At 59.0% G+C, this 12,548-nt stretch overlaps 1 protein-coding gene across 8 annotated transcripts in view; it reads left to right on the forward strand.

Moving 5' to 3' along the window:
* The window catches only part of LOC113208886 (serine/threonine-protein kinase BRSK2), a 26,616-nt gene extending 14,583 nt beyond the window's left edge, over nt 1-12,033 (forward strand). The window contains exons 2-15 of one of the 8 annotated variants that reach the window (XM_052271588.1): nt 1,336-1,430; nt 1,603-1,688; nt 1,870-2,010; nt 2,096-2,246; nt 2,643-2,858; nt 2,943-3,142; nt 3,249-3,464; nt 4,086-4,390; nt 4,563-4,766; nt 8,104-8,265; nt 8,454-8,620; nt 8,872-9,219; nt 9,295-9,550; nt 9,723-12,033. In XM_052271588.1, coding sequence (XP_052127548.1) covers nt 1,336-1,430; nt 1,603-1,688; nt 1,870-2,010; nt 2,096-2,246; nt 2,643-2,858; nt 2,943-3,142; nt 3,249-3,464; nt 4,086-4,390; nt 4,563-4,766; nt 8,104-8,265; nt 8,454-8,620; nt 8,872-9,219; nt 9,295-9,550; nt 9,723-9,925 — 2,750 coding nt within the window. In that variant the 3' untranslated portion in view covers nt 9,926-12,033. Of the gene's footprint in view, nt 1-1,335; nt 1,431-1,602; nt 1,689-1,869; nt 2,011-2,095; nt 2,247-2,642; nt 2,859-2,942; nt 3,143-3,248; nt 3,465-4,085; nt 4,391-4,562; nt 4,767-5,288; nt 5,505-5,588; nt 5,789-5,894; nt 6,111-6,732; nt 7,038-7,209; nt 7,414-8,103; nt 8,266-8,453; nt 8,621-8,871; nt 9,220-9,294; nt 9,551-9,722 lie in introns of all 8 variants that reach the window. The other 7 variants (XM_026426127.2, XM_052271587.1, XM_052271585.1 and 4 more) reach the window with 7 other exon arrangements.
* The last annotated feature ends 515 nt before the right edge of the window (nt 12,034-12,548 follow it).

Genomic DNA, 12,548 nt, shown 5'->3' on the forward strand with positions numbered 1-12,548 from the left:
AGTCAGTGCTCGCTCTCGCGCTCGCTCGCTCTCTCTCATGGCGTAGCCTACCTCCCCTGAACCAGATTAGGCACGCGACCTCCCCCTCCCCCGCTCCCCTGGGGATGCCCCAATGGAGCTGGTCGGGGCCGCAACCCCTTCCGGTCGTTTCCAGCTTTGCTCAGAGCCGCTCCGGGCCGAGCGCGCCTGTATGGGGACGGGGGCAGGCCACCCCTGCAGGACGCGTGGGATGCGGGCAGCCTACATCGCCGTCTGCAGGGGATAGGACGCCTTCCCGCTCCCCATGGATCAACGACAGCGGCGACCTGAGCAACAAAAGCACTCAGAGCCATGACCTGGCCAGGGCCTCGCCGGCGGCCAGGTAGGGCAGCCACCGCAACGCAAGCCATAGCGGCCGCCGGGTCGTTTAGGTATCGCCAAATTGTCGCGCCAACGACCGCGATGGTAATCAGCCACCAACACGCACGCTACGCAGCCCCCGTGCGGGCCGGCGGGCCGGCGGGTGCGGAGCGGGGCCTTGGTGGCGGCCGGGTCAGGTGAGAAGGGATGGAGTGCCTAGGTGCGCACCGGGTCATTCATGCAGGGGATAGCCACCGCGGTAGGGGGCGCGGCGGGGCAGGGCGGGGCGCGGCGGCCCACGGGGCGCAGCGAGACGGGCCAGCGCGGGCGCGGCGGGGCGAGGCGGCTGAGGCGGGGCGCGGCGGGCGGGTGAGGAGGGATCGATATCCGGTAGAAGGGGATGCATGGTGGCGGGGGTGGCGTCGCGAGGTGGGGTGGGGCGCGGTGGGGAGGGGAGAGAGGACGGCCCACAGCCGGCCTATAGCCTGCCATCCCGATGGGCCTTTCCGAGTAACACTCGCCACTGTAAGACGAAAATAGTCCAGTCCAGCGCGCTGAAGGGCTGAAGGGCCTTAAGGGGCGGGGGCGGGCCGAGGCCGGGAGGGAGGAGAGTGGAGAGGAAGAGCAGTAGGGGAGGAGAGGCGAGGCGATCGTAGCGGGCCGTAAATGGGGTGACGTCACGGGTTATTTTGGGAACGAGATTATTTGTAATTTTAGCGACCCGCCCTGCCGGCCCTCCCGAGGACGACACGCGGCAGTGATGTAGCAGGTCCATAGACCACTGAATCGCGCCGCCGGCACAGCCCCATCAATGGAAATGCAAATGAATGGGGACTGCAAAACAAAACCAATTCCATAGTTTGGTTTTGTTAACGAAACCTAAACTATGTCTGTCCGACTTTGTTTTATTGTTGGCGAGGAACCCATTTTCTACTCGGGCCCACAGTTCGCCGACTTCCTAAAGACTAACATGTGATTATTTTGTCGTTGTTCCAGGTTTAGTGAAACTGGGCGTGCAATGTGTGAGCGGAAAGAAGGTCGCCATCAAAATTATCAACCGAGAGAAACTGAGCGAGTCCGTCCTGATGAAGGCAAGTTGCCCTAGTGCACTTACAATAGTTATTTCTTTATTATGTTTCTTATTATTGATCGCGGCATTACACGCCGGCGGCCTGGAACGACCCTGGAGCGCCGCAGCGCCGCAGCGCCGCGCCTGAGGGCCTCTCTGCCGAGTGGTGTGTAACGAGCTTCTGTGCTTCGCAGGTGGAGAGGGAGATAGCGATAATGAAGCTGGTGGACCACCCCCACGTCCTGGGCCTGTCGGACGTGTACGAGAACAAGAAGTACCTGTGAGTAAATGTCTTGTACGAGAGAGGCAGAGAGCGGGTATCCGCACCCTTCTCTCTCACACTCTCACTCACGCTCTAATAATGTCCCTCCCGTACGACTACGCAAATTTCTTCATGGTTAACTGTGCCACTTGTGTACAGTTAAGGTGGTTCATGCTGACGCCTTTTGCTTCCTCGTCAGGTACCTGGTGCTAGAACACGTGTCGGGCGGCGAGCTCTTCGACTACCTGGTTAAGAAGGGTCGGCTCACCCCGAAGGAGGCGCGCCGGTTCTTCAGGCAGATCATCTCGGCCCTGGACTTCTGCCACAGCCACTCGATATGGTGAGGAGGCGCCCGTAAAGGTATAAGTGCCGGTTTATCCACCATAAATAACTTTTACGACCCGACTTGTATCTGTCGCGCGCAGCCATCGCGACCTGAAGCCCGAGAACCTCCTGCTGGACGAGAAGAACAACATCAAGGTGGCCGACTTCGGGATGGCGTCGCTGCAGCCCGCCGGCAGCATGCTGGAGACCTCCTGCGGCTCGCCGCACTACGCGTGCCCGGAAGTGATCCGGGTGAGTGTCGGCCGGAAGTATCGACCGGAAGTGAACGTGTATGTCCGTGTGTGTAGAGAGCGGGGCGCATCGAGTGTATGTCGCTCATGACCGGCCATGAATCTTTAAGAGCCCCCCACGTGTGTCGCGCTCGGGACACTGTTAGAAATAGTGCGCAGTGCAGTTGGTATAAAACCGAGGGAAAAGAGGGGGGATCTCAAGTTTCTTTTCTACGTCCTTGAGAAGTACAACTTTAAATTACAAATAAAATCCATCCTAGAATATAGAGAAAGGAGCTACTTCCGTTTTTTTCGGGTATTTGTGTTGATTGAGAAACTGTCTATGCGTTTGGTGGGGTTGGTATTGCCACAATTGTCAGAATAAAGTTGAGCGTGTTGCTCTCGCTGTCTCCCCCAGGGCGAGAAGTACGACGGGCGCAAGGCGGACGTGTGGTCGTGCGGGGTGATTCTGTACGCGCTGCTGGTCGGCGCGCTCCCCTTCGACGACGACAACCTCCGGCAGCTCCTCGAGAAGGTCAAGAGGGGTGTGTTCCACATACCGCACTTCGTGCCGCCCGACTGCCAGAACCTGCTCCGGGGGATGATTGAGGTTAACCCAGAGAAGAGGCTAACGGTGAGTGAGTTTGGAAGTACTATAGCCAGTGATAGGCAGTGTGTCATCAGAGACGTTTGCTCAAAAAACCGTCGACTGTTTCAGCTGGCGGACATCAACAGGCACCAGTGGGTGACGGCCGGCGGCAAGGGCGAACTGGAGCTGGAGCTCCCCATGATGGAGGTGGTGCAGACGCACGTTCTGCCCACAGAGGAGGCCATGGACACGGACGTCCTGCAAGCCATTACCTCGCTGGGATGCTTCAAGGACAAAGACAAGCTTGTGCAGAAGCTGCTCAGCTCGGAGTAAGCGCAATTTCTGGGTTTTGTGGAGTGTTGAAAGGGGGGGGGGTGTACATACCCGAGGGGATGAGTCCTGACCTTACAAATGTCTGACGGTGACGTATTGCAGGCACAACACGGAGAAGGTCATCTACTTCCTGCTGCTGGAGCGGAAGCGGCGCCGGCCGGCGCACGAGGACGACACCGACTCGGTGCTGAGGACGCGCCTGGAGACGCCCGACCCGCCCAGGAAGCGGGTGGACGCCTGCAAGGTCAACGGCACGTCGACGTCCTTTGGGAGGATCTCGGAGGGCAGCCCGCTCACGCCGCGGAGGCTCGCATACCAGTGAGTAGGATGGCACGGCCCCTCGGCGAACAATCCGCTCCCGCCCCGTCCCACCCCACCACCTACACCCGCAGCAGCCCTGCGGCACCGCCAGCCGCCGGGCAGACAGAGAGGAACGCTCAGAGTATGATGGATGGGCCACGCCTGCCTGCCATACACTGTCTTCTCTTCCCCGGGTGTAATTTTACATTTCCTAAATTGCCCCTACCCCTCTTCCTCTCTCGTGTGTAAGTGTGGGGAGAAGGGGGAGAAGGGGGGGGGGTAATGGATCGAGCTTACTCAGCCGATCGGCACCGTCACACGATCAGCGCGTTTGTTCACCCGCTTCAGTTACATTTTGCGTTGTGTTTTTTTTCCCCTCTGAATTTTTCCCCTTCCGACAGTAAAGCGCCGCGCCGCGCCCTCCGTCCGTCCCCCTTCCCCCGGCCCGCTTACATGGCTCCATAAAGTTGCGCCGGAGGACAGTGCAGGGCGAGCCGGGAAATAACGGCCCAATCTAAACACCCCCCACCCCCCTCCCTCCCCCTCTTTCAGCGCCCTTGAATCTCGCCGATCAAGCGCTGGCTGGTTTTGTCGTTGGTTTTGTCGTGATCGCTCACGTGACCGCCTGTATTTTTGCAGCCAGCGGCACCACCGGCGGCCCCTCGCGCCCTCCGTGGCCGTCACCAACCAGCAGAACTCGGCGGGCTCGACGAGCGGGCCCAGCGCGGCCCTGGCCGGCATCCTGTCGCCGCTGCCACAGCGAGCCACGCACCACCACCACCACCACCATCACCACCACCATCACCACCACGCGAACAGCACGGCGCGGGCCGGGGCAGGCTCGCCCACCGGCACGCCCAGCGGCCAATCCTCCACGCCGGGCAGCCCCATGGTGCAGCGCGCGCGCGCCGAGAGCGTGGACAGCAGCTCCGAGGCCTCGGGGGGTGAGTATGCCGGCAGGCGCGGGGATGGGGAGGGGGGAGCATGGCGGGGTGGGGCAGCCCCCGGAGGACGCCGACGACGGCGTGCGGATGGGCGCGTGACACAGGACACCACAGACAGACAGGTCGGCGGGTGGCCGGGCGGACATTCACCACTCCGTCTCTACTTGTGTAGCGCGGCCGCACCACCACCACAACAGCGGCGGTGGAGGCGGCTCCGGAGGCGGCGGCGCCGGGGGCGGCTCGTCGGGGGGACACCGGTCGCGGAAAGCGTCCACGTCGAGCGGCGAGGGTTCCAGCAGCTCGGGGGGCGGCGGGGACTCGGTTCTCGGCACGCCCCCGCCCCCTCCGCCCGCCATCGTGCTCCGCAGCGCCCCCGGTACACACAGACTCAGTTTGTTTGGGCGAGCAGAGTGCGGAGGCTGCGAGCCTGGCCTGGCAGAGTTGTTAATTGCAATCTGTGGCATGACGACCCCGCTTGGACGGCTATGATTATATGGCACATATCACCGAGTCCAAGCGCGCTGCAGCTGGCGCCGCTATCTAATAAAGTGCTGCTATGAATGATCAAAGCTCATGCCCAGTCCCAGTTATATGTTATATATGTATTTTTAATTATTTCATTCTTCACAAGTGCACTCTAAAATCACGTAGTGTGTGCAGGTAGTTTACAGAAAATGTTCATAGACAAGAAAAACACCTTCATATCAAGTACTGATCGCAGTTAATTTGTATTTATTCTATTATAGAACATCTAAATATCTTATTTGTTTAAATAATGAACTTCAAACACATTCGGGTATTTGTGTTGATTGAGAAACTGTCTATGCGTTTGGTGGGGTTGGTATTGCCACAATTGTCAGAATAAAGTTGAGCGTGTTGCTCTCGCTGTCTCCCCCAGGGCGAGAAGTACGACGGGCGCAAGGCGGACGTGTGGTCGTGCGGGGTGATTCTGTACGCGCTGCTGGTCGGCGCGCTCCCCTTCGACGACGACAACCTCCGGCAGCTCCTCGAGAAGGTCAAGAGGGGTGTGTTCCACATACCGCACTTCGTGCCGCCCGACTGCCAGAATCTGCTCCGGGGGATGATTGAGGTTAACCCAGAGAAGAGGCTAACGGTGAGTGAGTTTGGAAGTACTATAGCCAGTGATAGGCAGTGTGTCATCAGAGACCGTTTGCTCAAAAACCGTCGACTGTTTCAGCTGGCGGACATCAACAGGCACCAGTGGGTGACGGCCGGCGGCAAGGGCGAACTGGAGCTGGAGCTCCCCATGATGGAGGTGGTGCAGACGCACGTTCTGCCCACAGAGGAGGCCATGGACACGGACGTCCTGCAAGCCATTACCTCGCTGGGATGCTTCAAGGACAAAGACAAGCTTGTGCAGAAGCTGCTCAGCTCGGAGTAAGCGCAATTTCTGGGTTTTGTGGAGTGTTGAAAGGGGGGGGGGTGTACATACCCGAGGGGATGAGTCCTGACCTTACAAATGTCTGACGGTGACGTATTGCAGGCACAACACGGAGAAGGTCATCTACTTCCTGCTGCTGGAGCGGAAGCGGCGCCGGCCGGCGCACGAGGACGACACCGACTCGGTGCTGAGGACGCGCCTGGAGACGCCCGACCCGCCCAGGAAGCGGGTGGACGCCTGCAAGGTCAACGGCACGTCGACGTCCTTTGGGAGGATCTCGGAGGGCAGCCCGCTCACGCCGCGGAGGCTCGCATACCAGTGAGTAGGATGGCACGGCCCCTCGGCGAACAATCCGCTCCCGCCCCGTCCCACCCCACCACCTACACCCGCAGCAGCCCTGCGGCACCGCCAGCCGCCGGGCAGACAGAGAGGAACGCTCAGAGTATGATGGATGGGCCACGCCTGCCTGCCATACACTGTCTTCTCTTCCCCGGGTGTAATTTTACATTTCCTAAATTGCCCCTACCCCTCTTCCTCTCTCGTGTGTAAGTGTGGGGAGAAGGGGGAGAAGGGGGGGGGGTAATGGATCGAGCTTACTCAGCCGATCGGCACCGTCACACGATCAGCGCGTTTGTTCACCCGCTTCAGTTACATTTTGCGTTGTGTTTTTTTTCCCCTCTGAATTTTTCCCCTTCCGACAGTAAAGCGCCGCGCCGCGCCCTCCGTCCGTCCCCCTTCCCCCGGCCCGCTTACATGGCTCCATAAAGTTGCGCCGGAGGACAGTGCAGGGCGAGCCGGGAAATAACGGCCCAATCTAAACACCCCCCACCCCCCTCCCCTCCCCCTCTTTCAGCGCCCTTGAATCTCGCCGATCAAGCGCTGGCTGGTTTTGTCGTTGGTTTTGTCGTGATCGCTCACGTGACCGCCTGTATTTTTGCAGCCAGCGGCACCACCGGCGGCCCCTCGCGCCCTCCGTGGCCGTCACCAACCAGCAGAACTCGGCGGGCTCGACGAGCGGGCCCAGCGCGGCCCTGGCCGGCATCCTGTCGCCGCTGCCACAGCGAGCCACGCACCACCACCACCACCACCATCACCACCACCATCACCACCACGCGAACAGCACGGCGCGGGCCGGGGCAGGCTCGCCCACCGGCACGCCCAGCGGCCAATCCTCCACGCCGGGCAGCCCCATGGTGCAGCGCGCGCGCGCCGAGAGCGTGGACAGCAGCTCCGAGGCCTCGGGGGGTGAGTATGCCGGCAGGCGCGGGGATGGGGAGGGGGGAGCATGGCGGGGTGGGGCAGCCCCCGGAGGACGCCGACGACGGCGTGCGGATGGGCGCGTGACACAGGACACCACAGACAGACAGGTCGGCGGGTGGCCGGGCGGACATTCACCACTCCGTCTCTACTTGTGTAGCGCGGCCGCACCACCACCACAACAGCGGCGGTGGAGGCGGCTCCGGAGGCGGCGGCGCCGGGGGCGGCTCGTCGGGGGGACACCGGTCGCGGAAAGCGTCCACGTCGAGCGGCGAGGGTTCCAGCAGCTCGGGGGGCGGCGGGGACTCGGTTCTCGGCACGCCCCCGCCCCCTCCGCCCGCCATCGTGCTCCGCAGCGCCCCCGGTACACACAGACTCAGTTTGTTTGGGCGAGCAGAGTGCGGAGGCTGCGAGCCTGGCCTGGCAGAGTTGTTAATTGCAATCTGTGGCATGACGACCCCGCTTGGACGGCTATGATTATATGGCACATATCACCGAGTCCAAGCGCGCTGCAGCTGGCGCCGCTATCTAATAAAGTGCTGCTATGAATGATCAAAGCTCATGCCCAGTCCCAGTTATATGTTATATATGTATTTTTAATTATTTCATTCTTCACAAGTGCACTCTAAAATCACGTAGTGTGTGCAGGTAGTTTACAGAAAATGTTCATAGACAAGAAAAACACCTTCATATCAAGTACTGATCGCAGTTAATTTGTATTTATTCTATTATAGAACATCTAAATATCTTATTTGTTTAAATAATGAACTTCAAACACAGTAGCACTACCTTTTGAACACCATGTCGAATAGACTTTCTCTTCACTGGTTTTCGTCGTCTGAGTAGAAACTCACATTTCTTGTTTCGGTCCCACCCGTGCCAGCAGTAGGAGCAGAGCTTTGCGCACAGATACTACTTCAGCAGTCTGCGGCGAGCCGAGGGCGTCGGTAGACTGTTGCATGCGTAGCTCAGCTTAGAGAGCCGCAGCAAAAACATAGATGGCAGGAAGACACCAACCTTTAACAAGTCGCCCGTTGTCCTTTCTGCCCCGCAGGCGGCACCCTGGCAAGCCTGGGGCCCTTCACCCCTCCCGGATCGCCCATCGCGTCAGGAGTGAGCTCGGGCGTGAGCGCCGGCACCCACTGGCGCTCCAGGCTCAACACCCTCAAGAACTCCTTCCTAGGTTCGCCGCGCTTCCACAGGCGGAAGATGCAAGGTGAGTTTACCACGCACGGCCTGCTGTCTGCGCGCGCGCTCCAGGGGCGGGGGGCGCCCGGCGGGGTAGGCCACCGTAGCCAGTTCGGGCACCAGTGCCCGACGGGACTGCCTATCTCCACGGCGCTGAGGCCGCAAGGAGCGCGCGACCCGCGCGCCCGTTAGAGACTAATCCTTTGCTTCGCACAGCGTCCTCCGAGGAGGTGCATCTGACGCCGGAGTCCTCGCCCGAGCTCACCAAGAAGTCGTGGTTCGGCTCGCTGATGGCGACCGAGAGGGACGAGACCTTCACCATCCTGCTAAAGGGGAGGCCGCTGGCCAACGTCAAGGCCGACCTCATCCACGCCTTCCTCTCGGTGAGCAACGACGACAACAGCGGCGGGGGCGGATCCAGTGAGCCAGAGGAGGAAGAGGGGGGAGGAGATTAGAAAACTGCTGCAGCTCGGCGAGGTCCTCGTCGAGGTCTCCTCGGGAGGGTGAGCAGGTGACACGACCCCTGTCGACCCCTGTCCTCCACCCCGCCCTGGATCCAACTCTCCTCGCATCACTTGCGCAGCGGCACCACCGCGACGACGGGCACCCTGCTGACGTTCTCCTCTCCTTGCAGATCGCCGAGCTGAGCCACTCGGTGGTGTCGCCGCTGTCGTTCCGGGTCGAGTACCGGCGGGGCTCGGCCGGCCCGGCCATGTTCCAGAGGCAGGTCCGCTTCCAGGTCGACTTGTCCTCGGTGGCCAAGGACCCTCAGGACCCGCTGTACGCCATCACCTTCACGCTTCTCTCTGGCAACATCCGCCGCTTCCGGCGACTTTGCGAGCTGATCCAGGCGCAGGTGTGCAGCCGGCGGCCGCCGCCCAGCCCGCGCGCCCAGCGCAAGTTCGCACAGGAGCTGAGCGAGTCGTCGTCGTGCGGCTCCGACACCTCGGAGAGACTGTCGCCGCACCCGGGCACCAGACAAGTGAGTACAACACGTGGCGGAAGTGTGCTGCTCTCTCCGACAAGGCCTCGCTGACGACGCCCTTCTGCCCTACAGATGTCGTGGTCCCATGTGGAGTCGGACTTGGAGAGCGACTCGTCTGTCTTTGACGTCAAGAGTCCATCCAGGGACAACGGCAACTCGGTGCTGGCTCGCCGGCGCTCCTCCGCCTCCAACAACAACAATCTGGTGTCCGCCAACGGCTCGTCGACGGCCAACGGCAGTGCCAACGGCCCCAGCAACGGCTCCACGAACACGGCGGACGGCAGCCTGGCCAGCAGCCTGGTGTCTCCTCAGGGTGAGAGACCACCAGGTGAGTTGGGCCAGGACCTGCACCTGCCGTCGACCAGAGTCTGAGCGGGGCTGGGCCAGGGGGCTGTGGGCCAATGGGCCACGGGGCTGGGCCAAGGGGCTGGGCCAAGGGGCTGGGCGGGGCAGGGGCCCTGCTGGGGCTGGCCTGACCAAGGCGCTCGCCGTGCCCACAGGGACGCCGCCCACCCCCGCCAGCGCTAGCGCCAGCGGCTCCGGAGCGGCCACACCGGGGACACCCGGCACCTGCCCTGGGACGCCGTGCACGGCCACCCCCGGCACGCCCGGCGCCACGCCGCCGCCGCCCCGCTCCAGCAGCGAGAGCAGGACCTCCCCGGTGCGCGCGCGCTCAGCGCACTCCTCCGGCTCGGTGGCATGAGCAGCCGACAACCGTCACGCCACTCTTCTTGGGGGTTGCTGACACTTCGACGGCATTTTTATTTTCCCAATTCCTAAGGCGTGTCAGGAGTCCCCAAACAGCAGCAATAGAGAAGCTGCCCGGCGCGGCTCCTGCACGAGGGCGCCTCGGCTGTCCGCTCGTGCTGGGGTTCAACATAGTGAACAACGAGGCCGAAGCAAATAAATTGTGTTCACAGTGAGATTTTTATCTATAAATAATTCTTCTCTTTGAAATGGACGGTTAACCTTTTAGTCGTCGATAAGTACTTTTGCAAATACACAAGAGATATTGCAGGAGCCTGCAAGGCTAGGGCGCGCTACAAGCCAAGTTGTTTTTAGCTCTAGAACCGATTTTGTGATATTTGTAATAACACTGAATTCCGAAATGGTCTTCCTGTATCTATTCTGATCTATTCTACAAAGTGTGTACATATTGTGAGTTCGGGTAGGGGCCGGCCGGGTCTTGACTTGAGGGCTTTAAGGACCCAAGAAGGCCCGGTGACGAAAGAATTTGTGATACTCTATGCAAATCATTGACGGATGTGATGTGGTTTCGGCTTGTTTTGTGTTTGTGTGCGTGGGCCAAAGGCAGTGAATGATGTTATTATCGCTTCAGCTAATTATATTAAATTAAAAGTCATTTGGTGAAGATAAATTTTTATAAGCTAGTCTATTGTTTGTAAAACTGTTGCTTTCTTTCCTCTGTCTTGCAGATGGCAAGATAATAATTCCACTGATGACATATTAGAGGTTTTGGTCTTGAATTGACGCACTGAGTAGGCTATCACCTGTTTGTGTATTTGTGGGTGTGTTACAGAGAGGCTGCAGTCCAAACGCTGTCAAGCCCAGTGCCAAAGTAATGTCTCAGGCCAGAGGTTGGACTTTGTAAGCTAATTTGTTGGACCGTTCGCTGATTGTGTTAATAATGTTGGTATAAGTAAGAGGAGGGAGATGTGTTTGTATTTACGCTTCTATTGTTTATTATGGAAATCCACTGTTGTTCTCAGTTCCTAAGTTCTCATGTTTAAGGGATCTGATTTTTATTTAAAATTGCGTTGGGCATAGTATTTATTGCTTGATATTACTTATACTAGTTATAGGGCAGACTGAGAGCATTCCCTTTTAGTGTTCCGAATTTATTTTTCGCGAGACAAATCAAAGTTTGGGATTGTTTGCGGATCATAAACACGCGCCGCCATCAGGCCTAGCCTCGCCTTCAATAAGCCTTCAAGCGTGTGAAAAGATCTTTTCTGTTCGCCGTCCAAAAAATGAAAACGCACGCTAACCCGCCAGCCTCATGGGCTCCGGACTGGAAGTAGGACCTTGCATCCCAAAACATCGTCAATTCACCAGTATCTTTATAATGTTACCAAATTTATTTTAAATCCAATCGAGCCAGAAAGTATATTTTTACGAGATGACGCGGAACGCTTCGTTCAGAAGTAACTAGTCAAAAATGTAGGTGAAAGTAACTTGAGAGCCCAGCTCGCCTCGCAACTCGATGTAGGAGCAGGGGCCGCCCCCACCAAAGGAGCTGACACTTGGCACCTCGGGAACAGCGAGCTTCGTACCTTAGTTTAAAACCCCTCCACAAAAGAGCAAATATTGCTTCACAATTCTGCTTTTTTTATATCGAAACTGCGTGCAAACTAGTTTGTCTTTAATGGAGAAGAAGGGCTTCCGGCTCGGCTTCCGGCCGCCATTTTTATTTTGACTCTTTAGGCGTAGGGATATGTTGATATCTCGAATCTCGAATCCATCCACCGACTTACGTGCCTGGCCCACCATACGGAGTTGGCTGCGCCAGCCGCGTGCGGCCCACCGCCGCTGCGCCTGCCCCGCAAGTGTGATATCTATAGAGGAACTGAGGTGATCACTCGTCGCAGCGCTTGCGAGTGACGGAAAATGGTATTTATATACGAGTATTATCGTGTGTGTGGATCTTTCCTTTGTCTTTTACTATTTGTCCAAGATTGGCACTCCCGTTTTGTTACGACATTAAATTGAAACACTGTCTTTGTATATACTATGGTGCCGGTATATAAATGCTACTTTGCTTGTGCAATAAAGTCTAGCCCACCAATCGATCATATGCTTTTATTTTTATTACTTTGCTAGCGTCACATTCCGTGATGCTGCTTTGCGCGCTGCTGTTTGAAAGAACGCGCTCAAGCCGAGCCACCGCCCCGCAGTGGTGTCGGGAAGTCCACTCGACTTTTCTTCGTCGATATCACGGTATCCTCCAGTACGGCGGTGAAGAGCGACCTCTTACCCTGTTCGTCTCTGCGCGAAACTGACGAACAGCCACGCCGGTTGTGGACAAAGCCCGAGACAAAAGCGCGCGGGCGCGGGAGGGATACCGCGTGCCCAGAGGTTGGCAGCGCCGGCCCGCGCCGCCGCCCGCCGGTTCTCCGCCGCGCCGACAGATGGCGCCCGCTTGGGCTCCGCGCGCAGCACAGCGCCCGCGTGGCACGGCTGCACGGCGCGCGGCGCACGCTGCACGGCGGGCACAACGCGCCGCGCGAGGGGAGGGGAGGGTTCAGGTAGTTCAGGTGACCGCGGTGCGGCACGCGGTGCACGCGGCGAGACCCACACGGCGGCGT

This window comes from Frankliniella occidentalis, unplaced genomic scaffold (genome assembly GCF_000697945.3).
Source record: "Frankliniella occidentalis isolate FOCC.00 unplaced genomic scaffold, Focc_3.1 Scaffold166, whole genome shotgun sequence".
Classification (NCBI taxonomy): Eukaryota; Metazoa; Arthropoda; class Insecta; order Thysanoptera; family Thripidae; genus Frankliniella; species Frankliniella occidentalis.